Below are 18,480 nucleotides of genomic sequence, written 5' to 3' on the forward strand. Positions count from 1 at the left end.
TATTTAAAACACAAGGAGATGATGGCCGGAGTGCTGAAACTCAGCCCAGTCCCATAAGGAACAGGGTCAAGACTGATTTGCCTATGGCTGGGTCTGAACTGGGGTCTATTATAGCAATGCGGAGTTCTGACCTTAACATTTCATCCTGGAGCACCATTGTGGAGAACCTCCATTATCACTCAACCCCACCTTCCCTATGCATGCGGAGCTTCAGGTTTAACGGGGAGTGGTCTGATAGCATACATAGAAAGTGCAGTACAGATTCAATTCAAGAAGTCAAGGTGAGTGTAAGGAGCCAGTAGTCAAGGTGAGTCCAAGTGTTATGTTGTGCCGAGTAGTAGGTCTGGTATTCTGTGAAGGGTGATGTTGCAGTACTATCACACCTAGGGTCAAGCAGCAAGTTGAAATCCCTCTTTACACAGATGTGGCCTAATTCTGCGCCTGCAGGTGTTGCTACAACTCTGGGCTATCTGTGTTAGGCACTTATAAATTGACTAACTGTATAGTGTGTCCCAGTAGTCGGCCCATCACCAATAAATAGTGCACCTCTGTGTCCGCGAGGATTGCACGTAGATGAAATGGTACTTGCTTATGTATTAGTATTGAAACTCCCCTGGAATATGTCCTGTAACCAGAGAAAAATCGATGCATTCCCCACATGGAGGCGTATGTGGATGGGAGTTCGGGGGTAAGTGGGTCTCTTGTAAAAAGGCAATGCCCACCTGATGTCACTGCAGATAATGTAGCACCTGCATACCTTTGTGTTTATTGTTCAGTCCTCAGATATTCCAAGTCGCCACCCTAATATCTGTGGAATGGTGAATTTGAGCTTATACTGTCATTGCATAAGCGGTAGAGCGAATGTGAATGTTGTGAATCCAGCAGAGGCGAACCTATCCGCAATTCATCACATTTTCCCTCCCTCTGCCCCCAAACATCCTATACCTATTTTTATGGGTAAGAAGACTTTCCCAACAAAAAAGATAAATGCACAGCTTTATAGTGAAATCAAACAAATATGTGCAATAAGCACTTAAGGGGTGGCAATCCGACACCAGGTCCCCACCCCCTACAGGGGTCAGACACGCTAAAAAACATTATGATTTGCCATACATCCAAATTTAGAAACGGTAGGCCGGTTGTTCAAGAGGCATTCAACGGTAAAGTTCAGTTTTCATAGCCCATCTCCACAGGTAGTGGATAAAGGTGGAATCTGGTAAATCAGCCTTTGGAAAAAAGATCTGCACTGGCCCCAAAGAGCGCATCCAGATGCGATCATTTAGGCAACTCTTCTCGCAGTGTAGCATGGTTCGCAGCATATTTGTGATGGAAGTCCTGCTCTTTCGAACAGTTATTGTTTTCCATTTATTTCAACTGGGAGATGAGTGGGGTGTACCATCCCATAGCAAAGTCCCAGGTTACACAGTGTCGCTTTGACACCTGTGTATTTGAGGCGGGCATCATGGACCATTGCAGTGAAGTCTGGGTACAGTGAGATGGATGATCCTTGCCAGCTGAGAGGCCTCTTTTATCTTGATAGCGGTGTCCTGGATGTTCAACAGGCATGTAATGGGTGTTTATAGTGGGCAGCCAGGATTTGGGCGTGGTCCAAGGGAGCGATGTGCCCTCTCAACCACAAGTGTTGATGTGAAAGCCTCTCTGTCAAACAGCTCCACCAGGCGTTGTTCTATAAACTGATCCAGGTGACTGGTATTTGTAGATTCCATTACCCCCAGAATGTGGATGAAATTGCGCCTACTTCATGCCCCTAAATCCTCGTTCTTCATCGCTATGGTTTTCAGGAGTTTTTCCATGTGGTCAACCTTTTTCCCAGATTCGGTTGCTCCATCTACACTCCACCATGTCCAGTCTCCATTTGTGGTGGTCCAGGCACACCCCAACTGTGTCTAGGCATTTGTCTAGGGTGTAGAAGTGACTGTCCAGTGCCTTAAAGCCTGCACGCAGCTCCACCATACGGGCCCCCTCGCTCTGAGCCACTGCCGCTGGGGTGTCAGGCGCTGTACATCTCTCCACCGCCGCTCACCCCACACCCCCTCTCGGAGGTCTGGTCTTGTCAAAGATTAGCTGGTGCTGTTCGGGGGCAGCGCAGACCATAGCCAGCCACCTCTGTCAATACCCAAAATTTAACGGAGGATGGGGTACTGTTGAGTCCCTGAGTAGAGCAGATGCACCATATGGGTGTTACGCACCAGACAGGCTCCGAGGCGATAGTCCAAGGATGTTCAGGGATTGTGTTCCAGTTGCTAGGGGGGAGGCAGCCTGGAAGCGCTGCCAGGCAAGTGGCTGTTTCACCATGGGGTGCCGGCGAGTGACTGGTGAAGAAGGCCTCCCCTGCATTGTTGCGGTGCCGCAGTGCCCAGGTGGGCTGGACCATCCAATCCACTCACCGCCAAATATCTGATGGTTGCCTTGCCGATTGAGCACCACTCCCTAATGGCTGGCACCCGTGAAGGCCATGTCAGTGCAAACCCCTACGGCGGCAACCGTGCAATTCCTTCCAGACTGCAGGGCCTCTACACAATACTAGCAAATAGGGCCTTCAGGGCAATCTAGGAATAACAGGTTCCCCCTGTTGTTACAGCATGTGTATGGGTGGAAGGAGGGCATGAGGTACGCACACAGCACTAGGCCAGCCCAGCTTAGCCCAAAGACTGACCCCCAGGCTCACCCACAGTCCCTGTCACTGCAGGGCCTCCGGGAGATGTGTGGGCCGGCCTTGCCTTAGTTATGAATGCATCTGTGCCTCAGGTGGCCTCCCGCTCACACCGCCTCCCCCCAGATGCGGTCTCCTCAATCCTTCGCAGGCAGCTTCCGGGAATGGTCACCACAGACAGGCTTGCTACTCCTGAGCCAATCCAGGCACCAGCCTCACTGCTTCTCTGGCTCCGGCTGGGTTTTAGTTCGGCCTTGTAACTCCCAGCAGCACAGGCCAGGACAAAAGTGTAATGCCCCTTGGACATTGCAGAGGTGGACCAGACCGCAATGTGGTCCCATCACAACTGCAGCCTCGTGGAGGATGGTGGTCTCACTCCTGTCGCCCGCGCACCCAGTGAGCTGCTCTTAATGTTGCGGCAGCCAGCACCTCTGCTTCCTGCCCATGATAGTGAGTTGGGAGTGTGGTATGGCCAGGATTAAGGAGAAGCCGGCAGAGCTGCAGCGTGACATGGCCATCTCGGACCGCAGGTTGGCCTTGCCCCCAATTTGATTTTATGTTTAATTTTTATTCATATGCAAACTAATTATGTAATATTTTCATGCTCCAAATGAGTTTAGTATTTAAAAAAAAAATCATTATTAATTTGAATGTATTGATAAGTTTAAAAAGTATTTTATGTATTTAATGTAAATTTTATATTTTTTATAAATTTAGGAACAAATTGAAAATCCAAACATTTTCATTGTAAATGTTATAATGTAAATATTACATGCAAAATGTATTTTGATAACACATGCATTTGCTGATTATTATTTTGTGAAGTTAAGTGTTTTATATTTGTTCTGTTTTTTGTTTTATAATCTGATGCATCTGTGCCTCGGGCGGCCTCATTTTTTAAATGTAAATAATTTAATAATTTTATAAATAATGTGTAATATGTAAATTTGCATTCAAAACTATGTTGAATATGTACTAATTGTTATGCATTTATAAAAAACTACATTGATTTTATATTTTATCTGTATTTAATCTTACAAATTAAAATCAATTTTTATTGGTAATGAGAAGTTTCATATTTATATATATATGCATAAAATAGCTAATTTGGAAACTACTTTACATTATTTTTGTATGTTTCATATATTTCTTAATTTGTATTATTTTTAATAATATTTTTATGTGCAATCTAAATATATTTTACCATTTTTATAATTGTGTTTAGTTATACATTTATGTAAAATATTGTCACATTACTAAATATTATGTATAATTTAATGTTTTTAAGAAATTAAGAACAACTTAATTAATATGTTATTGATTTATGTTAAATATGCAGGCTTTTCTGGTAATAATATATTGTAAGCAATGCTTTTATTTATTTTATTGAGAAGTAATTATTATGTTTAGTATGGAGTATGAATTTTGTATGTAACTCTTTTATTGTCCACTTTTATTTGGTTTTGATTAGAGTGGCAATAGTGAATGTTAAGCCAATAGTGTCCAACACCTTTTCTTAATGGTTTAGATTGGAATGGAAATAGTAAATGAGACTCCTTTATTGTCCACATCCTTCCCCAAAATGTTTTAGAGTGGAGTAGGAAAAGTAAATGTGACCTGTTTAGTATCCAACACCGCCCCCAAAATTGGTTACGTTGGACTGGGAATAGGCAATGTGACCCCCTTTAGTGTCCAACACCTTTCCCAAAATCATTTACATTGGTGTGGGAATAGTAAATGGAATCCTTTTACTGCCCATTACCTTTGTTAAAATGGTTTAGTAGGATTAGTTAATGTAATTAAATTACTATCCCAGATTGTCAGAAAAATGAATATACATAGGAGTTGGTTGGGCACTCATGATGTAACATATTTATATTTCTTTATTATAATAAAGATACATAATACATTTATGAAAAAACATTTAAATATTGATTTGTTCAGTGGTCTCACCACCAAAGGACTGCGTCTGCAGCTGACAATAGACCGCTATGCCTCTAACATCACGACGGCCATATTAGGAGTTTTCCCCAGGGGCAGCAGTGTGGCTGCAGTGGTCTTCCGGCGGTGGGCAAAGTACTTCCATATATAACAATGCATGTGTGTATATTTCAACCGCATGTGTGTCGAATGCACACATATGCATGATATATGTAGAAAAATACTACCTTGCCATTGTGTGGCAAGGTAGCCACAATTGGCTTGTGGGAAAGCCGACTCATAACACGAACGGCTGTGTTGCACCTCTGTACTGCCGTATGGAGGCTACCATCCGCCGACCATGAGTCCAGAGGTTAACAGTCTGCTGCCGGAGTTGGCCGTTTGGTGGCAACCTTCATAATGGTAATGAATCCATATCATAATACAGCGGTAAGACCACTGCCTGTCAAACTGCCACTGCGGGGACATCGGTCCATGGAACGCCAAACTCGTAATAAGGGCCTAAGTATTAAAATAACCATGTAAGTTATATTTACACTGTTTTTGATTTTTGTATATGTTTATGTAATTTTTCTATTGTTGTTTTCAATTTTTTTAAATGAATACAGTTCTTTCAAGTACATTTTACACATAAGTTTAACATAACTTGTTTAGTCTATATATGTTCTTGCTAGATGTTGCACACTTTATTTGCAGGTTTCCTTTGGGTGTGTTGTTATGTGGAGCTGGTGGCTTCTTTTCTGTTGGTGTAAAAAAAAGTGCATTAGTTTAATTTTAAATGCTTGTTTGTTAATAGGAAGTGGAGGTTGAGTACCTTTTTATATATTAACTGTTTTAGGTTGAGTTCCTGTTTGTTAATAAATTACATGTACTTACTTTATGTATGTCTTTTTCCAGGTATGAAGCTGTTTTTGTTTTTGGGCAAATAGAAGTTTCTTGGTGCTGCAGTAATTTTTTAATAGTAACTATATGGAAAGAATAGAAGTATTTGAGCGTTTTGTTAATTATTTGATATTTGACATTTTTAACTTCAATTAATTTTATGTTTCAGCTTAAATATATGTTTTACTTACTTTGAAAGACAGCTAAATATATGTACATCCTCTTCTGTTTTCAGGTTCTAGTTAGGGAATGTGCCAGAGTCTCCTCTTCTTGCAGCTTTCGTAGTTTTTTAGGTCTCGCTGAGCCCAGCGCATGCGCTGGCTCGAAGAGACATTTTGTATGTGGGCTCCAAAAAGTGCTACCAGGCCAGCCTAGAGCTACAGTGCATGTGCGCGGGCGCGCGCGCCGCGTTTACTTTCACTTTCGCGGCCGCTTTGCTGCGCAGATCCAGCCGAGTCATGGCCTTGAGTCAGTGGCTGGAATCCAGTTGTTTGTTCGACTCGCTGAAGGCACCAAGAGGAGAGAGACATTTGATTGACATGAGGCTGGGATGCCGGTGATTCTAACTCACTTTTTGTTTTTTTTACACAATCCGTGTTTTCCCACTCATTTTGCTAAAACCCATTTGTAAACTTTAAAGTCCAGATGAAGCCAGAAAACGCACAAGTATGACGATGAAAGTCCAAGGCTTCTATATGCTGTACAGTGTTTAAATTGTGACTTTCGTCTTTGGAGCCTCAGAAGTCTTCCATCAGACACTCATGTCCGATTCGTGTCCCTTTGACAAGGAGTGTCTCTCCTAGAATTCCCCTTACTTACTCTCATACAAGTGCCTGCCTTGCCGTCCTTTAGCTCGTGGGTGACCTATCGATTACCATTTTTTCGCCCTGGAATTGATTTACTGACAATTATCTTAGCCATCAGAATTATGTAATGTTCCAAAAGGGAGGCCTGACTTTTAACATTCTAGGAATGCCATGTTTGGACTCATCTCTCAAACAAAGCACCTGAACTTCAGATGTTTCTTAACACAAACCGCTCACCTGTGATTTTATGCTCTATTGTTCCACAAGAGGGCAGTAGCATATTTCTATTGGTAGAACCTCGCTAAAAACGAATTGATAGCATATCATTTTCAAAAATATTCCTCGAAGCAATAGTTATCATAGAAATGCAAAACGACTTGTAGAAAATGTCCATAAATTACAGATAGCTGTTCCGCACGATTCTACTGCTATGAGGGTACTGGCCTCTTTCTTTTTACCGTTTTAGGGTAAGAAACAATGATAGTGAAAGGGGGCTTAGTTCACCCACCTCATTTATTGACATCGTTCAGGTTAGATGCCCTGAGTCTATGTGGACATTCTTCTGTCATGGCGGGCAGGGGGCGGGGCTTGCACGGAATAGTCATATAGAAGGCTTTCCAAGAACAGCCTTGTGTAGGAACAGTAGTTGAGGGGTGCGTGCAGGCAGCTCAGCACTCGAGGGTCTGGGTCTGTCCATGTCTTCCTTTCTCTCCGGTGGCTTAGCAGTTGCGCCATGGTGGCATCAAGAGAAAAGGGCTCCAGAACCCTGGCTAGGTAGTAAAAGGCAGCCATAAACACAGGCTTGCTTGCAAGACAGAACAGGTACGCACAGACAGCAATGCAAGCTTCTTTGCCATACAAGCGGCAAGTACATTATAGGTAGCAACATTACCTCATGTGCGAGTAGTTCATCCTCGCCTGTTGATTTTGACTTGAGCTTCTTGCTTTAGTTAAGCCTTATAATGTTTGAGCTGCTGATAACAGAATGCACAGCCTTCACGAAGACTTGGCAAGTTAACACCTCTGCTGAGAAACAGCTGAAGTCAAGTATGGAGGGCTATAGAAAAGCAAGTTTTTAGGACAGTTTGCTCTGTATGCAAATAATCTAGGCTAATTTGAAGAACTGATACATATAAATCACAGATGTAAATGTACAATACATGTAGGAGAGTAGGATCTGCTTCTTATGGTTACACCCACTTTTTGCTGATGTTTCACTGTTTCTTTACTTTAGTCTGGCTGTGACCCTGCTATCCAGGGCCGCAGCCTAGCTGCTTCTGCTCTAAATCGATTGCATGTACTTTAGGTACACTCCAGATTGGATTCTGGGGTACCCTTCTTATAAGTCCCTAGTATATGGTATACTATGTACCTAGGGAATGGGTACCCCAGAGGCCTCTCAGGGCCTGCAGCCTGGTATTACCCTGGCGAAAGAAGGAGAAATGGTTAATTGCTCCAAATTTGAGCTGTTTCCATGTGTGCTGCTTGGTACAGCGCACATGGAAACAGCAAAACTCCAGTGATTGTTTATGTGCAGGAAGGTGCTCCTTCCTGCACATAAACAATCATTTAAAAAAATGATTATTATTATGAGAATTCTGGCATAGTTGATGACCAGATGAGAAATCATCTCTCCCACTGCTTGTGGGAAGTTGGGCATATTACCAGGGGGTCTATAGAAAAGAGCACAGATAAAAGGTGACTGAGGGGAATCGAATTTTAAAATCAAAAAATCAGTTGAAGGCAAACCAGTGGCCTCTAGGCTAGAGAACTGAAGTTCCTTATGAATAATGGCAGCAACCCCGCCTCCGGCTCTCCCCAGAGGGCGGCTAGCCTGAAGGATATAGTAGCCATCTGGGACAGCTGCTAGGATGTCTGGGGCACAATCATCGGTCAGCCAAGTTTCCGTTAATAGGAGGAAGTCTGGGGCTTCTGATTGTAGCAACAGTGAGATTTCAGCTTGGTGTTTCACCAAGGATCGGGTGTTTAAATAGCAAACTGTAAGTCAGGGCACAGGGTTCGGATCATGTGACAGACAGGAGTCAGTGAAGTGGAGTGCCAGGCAGCTCCTGGAGGCAGATGGTGACATACTGAAGGTAGGAGCTAGGAATTGTCAGCTGCGGGGTACAGGAAGTGAAAGTCAGGAGAGGGGGCATGCAGTGTAGGACAGGGAGTGAGATTCGAGCAACAGCTAGTGACGAGACACAGCGGGGCAGTGAGTGGCAGTCAGTAGTGTGGGAAGGGGCAAAGGGAGTGAAAGCTGAAGGAGCTAGAAGAAGGAGGCAAAGAGACGGAGAATAAGTGAGGGTAGGAGTGACATTTAGTGAATCATTGAGTGATAGGAGAGAGTTGGTGGACTGACCGGAGTGAGGGACAAGGGATGAAAAACAGACATGGGATGAAGGAAGTTACATCAAGGAGAAGGGATATGGAATGACACACGTTTGAGGCCAGCAAGTCTCAAGACAGAAATAAGGAAGGTGCCAGTCTGCAGTGTGCATGGGGGCAGTGAGTGACATCTGTGAGGAAGTAGAAAACAAGAGCATGTTGCCGGATACAGCGAGTAATGGGGGGCTGGGCTGGCAGAGGGTGAGCCAACGAGTGAGAGAAGAGTGGGGTGACAGATAAGGGGCAGGGTGAAAGCCTGGAGTGGGAAGCCGGGAGAGACAGCAGAGGGGAGGCAGGAAGTGGCAGCGCAGACATGGAAGTCGGAGTCAGGCGGACAGGGCAGGCCGGGCGTGGCTGTGCCGTTGTGCTCTAGCTTGAATCCCACAGCTGTTGCTGCCCTCTCTCCTGCCCTCTGCACACCCTTCGGAGATGCCAGCACCCAGTATGCTCTCTTTGAAAGATGGTTCATGACATCACTACATAGCCCCCGCGCTCGTCGATGAATACATCTCCAGTCACTCTCGGTTGCCACCTGCTGCCTGCCCTTGTACCCAGTGCCCCCTACCGGACTGATTCCACAGACTGTCGGGCAGGGAGCCCCTCCCTTGACTGGAGTAGAGTTAGGCCGAACTCCGACAGTTTGTTTTCGAAGATAGCAGCGATTGCTCATCTAACTGGTGCACTTACACAACCCCCCTCCCTACTAATGCCCGTTTCACATGTTGAAAAGATAACTTGCTGACGTAATTAGTGTGTGAGGTCACAGTGTGCATCTGGCACTTTACCAGACCTCAGTGAGAAGTTGAATTGCTTCAGGTTACGGTAGAGAAGGAGGCAAAAGATGGAAATCCACAGCCTTGTGATTTCCAACCACCTTTTAGAATTTTTGCAGGTTGTTCAACCCGTTTAAAACTATTCACAGCTTACACCCATCCAAGCCAGTCGCACAGATTGTACTGCCGCCTTTTGTACTGGTACCCGGAAGCGGCTGCTTGTGATGTTTATCCGTCGCGCTGACGGTATTGATTTCTGCAAGCTGGTGTGCTGAGGTCAGAGTCTGTATTTCCACATCTGCCTCGAACATTTTAACCTCACCAGAGGAGTCCTGATTCTTTAACTTAAAATCAACACTTCATAAAATGTTTTGTTCCAGGGTCTGTGAAATATTTGCTAATGTATTATTGACGAGGTTTCTTTGCTGTGCTCATACTTGCGCATTCGGATTCCATTCTGTCGTGATTGATTGTTCAGTAAACCAGTTTAACAACACCTATTTTTATCACTTTTATCTGGCACTGCTGTGGTTCCTTGAGAGGAACGTAATTTTAAACTGGTTCAGCATTCCAGTACTTACCCTTATAAAATCACTGACTTTGTTCCTTGAGAGGATTTTTATTTTGTGCTCCTGTGTTGTCGTACAAAGTACGTTTGCTATTTGCGATGCTAACAAGTTGTACATCGATACCATCTCAGTTCCCCATTGATGCAAGGTGTGATCCTGATACAATCGCATAATGTTTCATATTTGCCAGTGTTTGTGGAGTGATTTGGTATAACCCTCTAACAGAGAATGGGCAGGAAACAGGCAGACTTAAGGGGTTGTACCTGTATTGACTGTTTAACACTGCACCATTTTGTAAGACGTGCAATATGTTGATGGGTATTGGTTGTATTTATTTAAACATATTTTAATGCCTCATTCCCCTAACTACTTCCTGGCTTTTAGAATGCAGCGTGGTGTTTCAGAGGTACAAGCTTGAACATTTGAGATGGAAGGGGGGAGGAGGGTGAGTGTCTGACTATCTGTCTGCATTATAATTCCTATTATAAGATCCGTTTGGGTGTCTCTGCTTTACAGTTTCAAGACTGAGATGTGTCTGCGTGTTAGTTGTGTATTTGTCTGTCTGCTTGGCAATCCCAGTAGAGTAGCGTGTGTACACCTGTGAGTGAGCATGGGTCTCTGTGGAGCTGGGTGAAGGTACAAGAGCAAAGCTGTGTGAAGTGAGGGGAGATGCAGTGACCAATCTATGTTTATTAGGCCCAGCACAAATTGCTTTATTAACATTCCTGCTTCCTCAAATTTGCTTAAAAATGCACCATTTGTACACTCTTTTTTCAAATTTTTTGAGGGGGAGAACCTCCCCAAACCCCCCCCCCCACCCGTAGGTTGTTTGAGCTCGCTCGCTCGCAACGCTCGCTCGCCGCAGTGCAGAACAACAATGTTACGCCTCACCACCTTTAGATGTCACCAGCCGCCACTGCCACCACCCTGAAAATAAGGCAAAGGATTTAACACCACCAGAATGTCGAAAAAAGTGAGGTTCTGATTGCATTTATCCCTTGTAAACATGCCCTTGTTTTTTTGTGATTTGGGCTAAAACCATTCAGTAGTTTTTGAAAGATAAAGGTTTACAAATATTTATATTTCTGGACAGGTGGGTCTGTGATAGTCTTGCAAGTCTCTTGTGGGCTCTCCATTTTAAAAATAGAGTATTGTTATTAGCTCATGGAGCAGTTTTTTTCCCTCTGCCCATGTTGCTCCTGCTGGACTCATTTGAGATGTCAACAGTGATGTCATAAATGATGTCATAGAACATGTCATTAGTGATGTAATATGTGAGGTGATAAGCAGTGCATGGCGGGGGCACAAATTATAGTTAGCTGTGTTAACTATAACTGGTGACAACATTAACCTAACTATAACTCCCCAGTGGTGACCGCCACAGGGTAATAACTATAGATATAGATGTAGTTTACAGAAATAATTTTTATAGATTTATTGACGTATATAGTTTTATTTGTATTTTGGCCAATTTATATTCATTTTAGAAATGTTATATATTTATTACACTGATTACATATGTTTATATGTTGCTCAATTTTTATTTTCACATTTTACATTATAAAAAAGCAGGCATTTTTATGTTTTGTAATTGGTTTTTGGGAGGCAGTATTTTCGACTATTCAATTGTTTATTTAAAGGTTACAATATTCTTATTACTGATATTTTTGTTTCCAATATTAGTGAAAATCTATATTTTTAACAGTGATATTTGCGGTGGTTAAATTTGCAATTTTCTTAGTTAAGTGCAAAAGTTTGATATTTTTGTAAATTATATTTACATTCCAATATTTTTGTGACTTGATATTGTGGGCATCGATATTATATAATTGATCCATAATTCCTAATGTATAATACTAGCAATTGTTTTAGATGTGTTTTCCAAATAAAACATTCCAAAAATGTAATGTAATTTTTTTTATGTTATCATACATTCAATTCAAAATTATGCTGCAGATTTTGTAGCATTTTATATATTTTGCTCTATATTTAAAACATACATAGAATTAATTTCCTTTAATATTTAACAGACTTTTATTTGGTTACTTAACTCGGTGTAAGATAGGAACAGGAAATGGATTGAAAAAAGTTGCTATAGGTAATTCTCCAAGATATTCAGGCCTACAGTGAAGGAACTAGGACTGAGTAATATCTGATTGGAGCTCCATATTGATGATAGAGTTTAAACTTTGTTCTCACATGTACACCACATATAATCACAATTTGACTCCTTACTAATAAGCAACACCATAACCCCTTCAGGCAAGAAGACTGAGAGCTGTGCTAATGATCTCTGACGATGCCTGATAGTGGTCTTTTTAGGCGACTGAAGAAATCTGCAGCCAGGTTCTGGTGATTTCATTTTGGTGATGCTGAAGGATTCTGTTTTACGGACATGGAAAGAAAGCATTCTCTGTTAAGATTACTTCTATATTGACCTATTTGTCTATTGGTACAATATTCAAGCCAGCAAACAAGTCAATGCGATCAGGTGTTATATCTTTAACTTAAGAACATTAACTGCCTAAGCATGAATGGACTGCTCAGATTACTTAGCAATAATCTCCATAATCAAACAAACAACATGATTCTGCCATTTGAGAAAAAAGCTATTACAGGTTTATTCAAGCTCAGAAATTAGAACTGTTGTACCAAATTGTAATTCCAAACCTTGAGCCAGATTTAACCTGTAATGATCCTTAAAGGTAGATTGAGAGGCCCCAGTGGCTGCAGAACAAATAACTGAAATATAGACACTGCCTGATTCTGCCTAAGAAGCAGTCATCCCATGGGTTTGACATGACTGAACAGAACCTGGGAGACAAAATCCCCCTTAGAGTAAGCAATGAAAATTACCTGTCTTATCCAATGACATAGGGTGGGAAGAGAAGATGTCTTACTCCTGATGGAATGACCAAAATTTGTGAAAAAGAGTCACCCCGCCCCCAAAATCTGCAGATCTAGTCAGATAGACTTTAAAGTTTCTCACCACATCTATAAGGGAATCAGACTCAGAAGGAAAAGGGACAGCTGGAAGAAAAATCTTGTGAGACTTATGAAATATTTAATTCATATTGGGAATAAAGAGAGGGTGAAACTTTAAAATAACACGATCCTCAAACAATCTGAAGATAGGAGATTACAAAACAAGGCAGAAAGCACACCCAGTATGCTAACAGGGACAATGCTACCTTCGAAGACAAAAAGTAAGAGAAACTTCAGCCAGAGGCTCAAAGGGACATCCTTGTAAAGTCTTCAATACCAGAAGAAGATCCCAAGCGGAAACGATTTTTTGACATTGGGTCTTAAAAAGTCAAACTCCTTAAACAATCTTGGGCAAGATGTAGGTAAAATCAAATTTGCGAATCCTTAATAGCGAATTTTACCGATTCGCTAATAAGGACTCACAAAATTGAATGTAGGTAGGAATCGCTAAAATATTAGCGATTCCTTAACATTCCTTAATAACGAATCGCAAATTGAGATTAGCAAATAAGGAATACCTACACATTCATTCCTATGGGCTAGGAGGCCCATAGGAATGAATGGGAAGATATACACTATTAGCGATTCGCTATTAAAGAATGGCAAAGAGCGGGCGCTATTTCAAGGGTGCCAGGGTGTCAAAAGGACACCCTGTTGCACCCCTGAAATGTGCATGTGTGCACATGTGGCGCACATACATACCCTAAGGGCATGAATGTGTGCCACATGGCACTTTAAAAAAAAGCAAGTTGGTGGTAATTAGTGATTCCTTAAGGCTAAAGTGCACTTACTTTTGTGCTACTTATATTGCATTTAAGGAATCGCAATTTCCAATTCCTTAAATGCAAGAGCAAAATAAAACAAAAACTGTTTGGCCTCCTATCTTGAATGCTGTTAGCGTTGTTTAACTCCTTCGCTTGTGGTGAATTTAGATGTATCTTGTTTAAGACGTAGTTCATCCCAATGTCAATAATTTGTAGGTGTATAGATAAAAGTCTGTGGCGATCCATCTTATATTTAGATCTTGAGCCTGGGAGTAGCACTACAGTCAGTATTACCCCATTCGTGACCTTTAGATTTTCAACAGCTTGCGTGTCGGCGTGGAGTCAGCAGTACATGCAGGCTGCATAAAACGTCTAAATTCACCAAAAGAGAAGGAGTTAAACAACACTAAAAGCATTGAAGATAGGAGGCCAAACATTTTTTTGCCCTGAAGAAGTCAGAGAGGACGAAACGCGTTGGCTACGGTTTTATCCATTGTGAAGGAGAAGTCAGGAATAAAGGAATTGAAATTTATCTGCTGAATTGATGTCATGCTTAATTGTGCAGCTAAAAAATACTAATGAATGAAAAAATTATGTATGTAATTACACTGCATTTGTGTATGACTACAACTAAGGGTGCTGGATCACTTAGTTTCTTATGTTGTTGAGGGATCTTTGTGATCCCGGGAGGCTTATGGATTTTGAGTTTCAGGTCCTGAGCACCTAATGGTCTATTTGATATGTTACCTCACAGCTAGGTAGGTGCAGTCGCATTTGCCTCAATCCCCGAAAAAATCTTTTTATTGCAGACCATTCAAACCATTACCCTAGTGCCTGCAAGGTCATTTAACTTGGTTGGAGTAAAACTAATAACTTTGGTCCTGCGAAGTAATTGGTGAATATGTTAACTAGATACTCTTATAGGTATATTGGGAGGATGTGTCAGTGCCTAAGCCTATGAGCATTTGAGAATCTGCTGTTTTGAGTCCCACTTACTAACTTACAGCAACTAGTTCACAGTTTGCTATCATCGAAATAGAAATCATTGAAATCAGGTATGAAGAATATGGGAAGCCACTCAATAAAGTACTATAAATAATTACTAAGAGACTAAAGAATACTTCTATATAATTTTAAGATTAACTGTAAAGACTACTTTGCAATTTTATGTATACTTCAAACATATTTTAGTTTATGTGCTAAGGCCCAATAAAGGATTTATGGATATTGAAGGTGTTATCGATTTAAGTTTTCAAATATGCTTGTGTTATGCTTTTTCAAAATTTCTGTTTTAGGGTTTTCTCTGAAGGCAATAAAGAGAACTAGAAATTGGGCATGAATCATGTACGCAGGTATTGATAGCATAGCCTACATATTCAAAAGAACTAAGGCCATCGCTCTGACTGCCTTGTTGGCTTCAAGACTCCTTTCTTTCAGGCTTTGTCATCTACGGAACCCATTCGATGGCGGGCTTCCCTTTCTGAAGCACAAACTGAATCTATAACACCAAGCTCTGCAAAGCTCACTCATGCTGCTCACCTTTCCTGTGTGTATCCATGACACGTGGAGCACAGGGGAGTTGATAGTCCTTTTTTATAAAAATAATAAATAAAAAATGAACTGTACAAAGCGATGCATTGTCTGACTGGATCAGATGTTGAATTTGGATATCTTTAATATTATTTATTGAATATTAAATGGAATGCATGCTACAATGTGTGTGCATGAGCAAATTGGAAGAACTCCAGTGCATCTTATTATTATTATTATTAGTCAGATTTGTATAGTGCATGGCTGCCCCAGCAACGGGGCGTCCCAGCGCGACCCCAAGCCAAGACAGACGCCCAGGAGACAGAAATGAGATGTTAATCAAAAAAGCAGGGAAAAAGCCAGGTTTTAATGGCTTTACGAAAAGCCAGATGATTCTGGATTACTCTGATGGGAACAGGCAGTGATTTCCAGAGTTTAGCCGCCAGGCTTCGAAAGGAACGGCCGCCTGCTCTAGCTTTACAAACACGGGAAATAGTTAATTTGTGCTCTGCTGCAAGTGTGCTCGTGGGTCCAACACAAGTTAAGATAATGGTGTGATGTTTAGGTATTGAGAAATGTCAATATTGTCATCCACGAATTTGAAGTTCTGTAGCTAATAACCTGTTTGTATGAAACGTACAGGTGAAACCGCACATTAAAATGAGAAGTAGATCGAGGTAGAAACGCCTGTGCGATTAATACTGGTGGAGTAAATAAAGGTAACACCACATCTTTTTTGTTTTTGCACTCCATTTCAACTAAAAACATTTCATATGCCAATGAATAAAACAGAGATGCACAAAAACAGAATGTAAACTAAATTTATCATGCATTAATTGCTGCTGACCTGCACAATTCTCTGTGTTGAAAAGTGGGATGTGTACTACTGTAGGCACATTGGGACCTTTGAAGACGTAGAATCCTGCGGGAGTCTCTTCTTCATCCTTGTGCACATGGATAGCTGGGAATGGAATATTGTGCACTTTGCAGTATTCAGCAGTTAGTTTGAGTGTCTAAATAGGACAAAATGAGAAATGTGGATGATTGCGAGCAGTTTCAGTGGGAAATAGTGAGAAACATATAAATTTGGTCATAGTTGTTCATTATGGCTTATGACTAAGTATCAAAGATAGCACCAACCTAAAGACACTGCAGAAAACATATATTTCTCAGATGAGGGGACTGCCAAAGGCAGGATCCTTATCATAGAACTTGGGGCCTTAATATGAGTTAGGTGGTGCGGGAGCAGTACCCCCTGCTCCTGCACTGCCAAATCAATAGAAGAACCGACCACCAGATCAGGAGTTTTCTCCTGCCTGGCGGGCTTTTGTGTCATTCCCACAGCAGTGCCTACGAAATAGGCATCACAATGGGAACATCAAAATCAGTACTTGCATTGCATGTACTGCTGCAGTCCATGCCATGCAGGTACTGGCATGCAAGCATACAGGGAAGCACATCTTGTACCCCTCCTGTGTGCATCCACATGGCGTGAGGCACCGAGGGGCCATGTAGGTACCCCTTTGTTTCCTCACTGCCACTCTTTTCATGACAGTCGCACTGCCATGAAAAGTGTGGCGGTAAAGAAATTTATAATATGCTTGGCCCCGCCCAGCATATTCCCGCTTCAGGACCGCTGCTTAACTTCCAGGGAACGGTGGTTAACTGACAGTTGCGGCAGATGTGGTGGTCATAGGGCGGCCCGACTGCCCTAGTCATAATAGGATGGCCGGGAGACCACCACCATGAGTCTGGCAGTCCATGGACCGCCAGACTCAAAACGAGGCCCTTCGCCATAGTGTAGCCTAGCTTATAGCTTAGCATGGGTCCAATCCTTCTCAGACTACATTATTAACCACTCAAGTCTGTCCAGTGTTTCTACTGTTCTCTTTCCAGCCAGAAATATATTCCCTTCCCTCATCCTTCACACCACAAACATATTCTTGGATATCCCTCTCATTTTGCCTATGAACATTACCCATTCTATTACTTGTTTCTCACCCATTTAGCCCTATCTGAGCCAATAGGCATCATTTCCTTTCTAACATTCTTTTACTCTCTTTGAAATGTAGAAGTTTGTCATCGTCTTGGACTTGTTGGAATAACTTTACAATCTTACTAGACTGAATTTTATCCCTTCTCATTTAGGCACAGAACAGACTCACCCTCAACATTATAGTTGTCTGTTATCTTCTTTGTCCAGTAGGTGCATGTTTCAAGGGCTTTGACTAGTCTTGCGAGCACTACCATAAAGTACCTACATTAATCATGTACCCCATTAACTTAAAAGCCAATGGTATGAGCTAGCTCAAACTACTTTACATGCTTGTAGATCTCAAACTTCCCAGCATCCTATCCATACCATCTTGCTCCCACTGACTCCAACCCAACACCAGCCTCCGTTTGAACACACTAAATATTCACACTGACTGATGCAGACTCCAGCCCTGAATGCATCATTTATGATTAACAGCATTTATTAGGTGGACACAGTTACAAACGACATAACCTAAAACCCATCTGGACAGGCAGTCAAGCTTTTAGATAATAATACTAACTGAAACACCACCTTTTTTGGATAGAAAAACCCTGTTAACAAGATCTCATTAGTAACTAGTTATACCCAAAACAGACATGAACAAGCATTGGCATAGCCAATAGGTCTCGCCTTTGGGACCTTATAAGTGTTTAGCCACGCAACAGTTGCATAACTAAATACTTATAAGGTCCCAAAAGCGAGACCTATTGGCTATGCAAAGCGGCCGTGCGGTCCCGAAAGTGAAAGTGATCTCGATCACGATCAAACATCAAAGCGGCCCTGCGGCCGTGAAAATGAAAGTAATCCCGGTAAAGATGGCACGCGTGCCCGCGCACATGCACTGTGGCTCTAGGCTGGCCTGGTAGCACTTTTTGAAGCCCTCTCAATAAGTCTCGCCAGACCAGCGCATGCGCTGAGTCAGGCGAGACCTAAAAAACCGGAGTATGATCAAACTAGTACACATATTAATCTCTAATCCACCCTTCTGGTAGAGCCACCTATGGGACAACTCCATTGAGTTGTTGAAACAACCCTGCAAAGACAACAGGACTGCAATGCAACCAATCAGTTAATCACCCCTTTTCATTGTCTGAAGTCCCAAAGTTCATCCATTACACCATCCACCTTGG

The 18,480-nt window shown here is 42.1% G+C and overlaps 1 protein-coding gene across 1 annotated transcript in view; it reads right to left on the reverse strand.

Annotated features, from left to right (window-relative positions):
- LOC146799897 (cytosolic phospholipase A2 gamma-like) overlaps nucleotides 1–18,480 on the reverse strand; it is a 668,494-nt gene that overhangs the window by 9,690 nt on the left and 640,324 nt on the right. The window contains exon 16 of the mRNA XM_085620828.1: nucleotides 16,160–16,325. Within this exon, the coding sequence (XP_085476954.1) occupies nucleotides 16,160–16,325 (166 nt within the window). The remainder of the gene's footprint in view (nucleotides 1–16,159; nucleotides 16,326–18,480) is intronic.

Source organism: Triturus cristatus, chromosome 8 (genome assembly GCF_964204655.1).
Source record: "Triturus cristatus chromosome 8, aTriCri1.1, whole genome shotgun sequence".
NCBI lineage: Eukaryota > Metazoa > Chordata > Amphibia > Caudata > Salamandridae > Triturus > Triturus cristatus.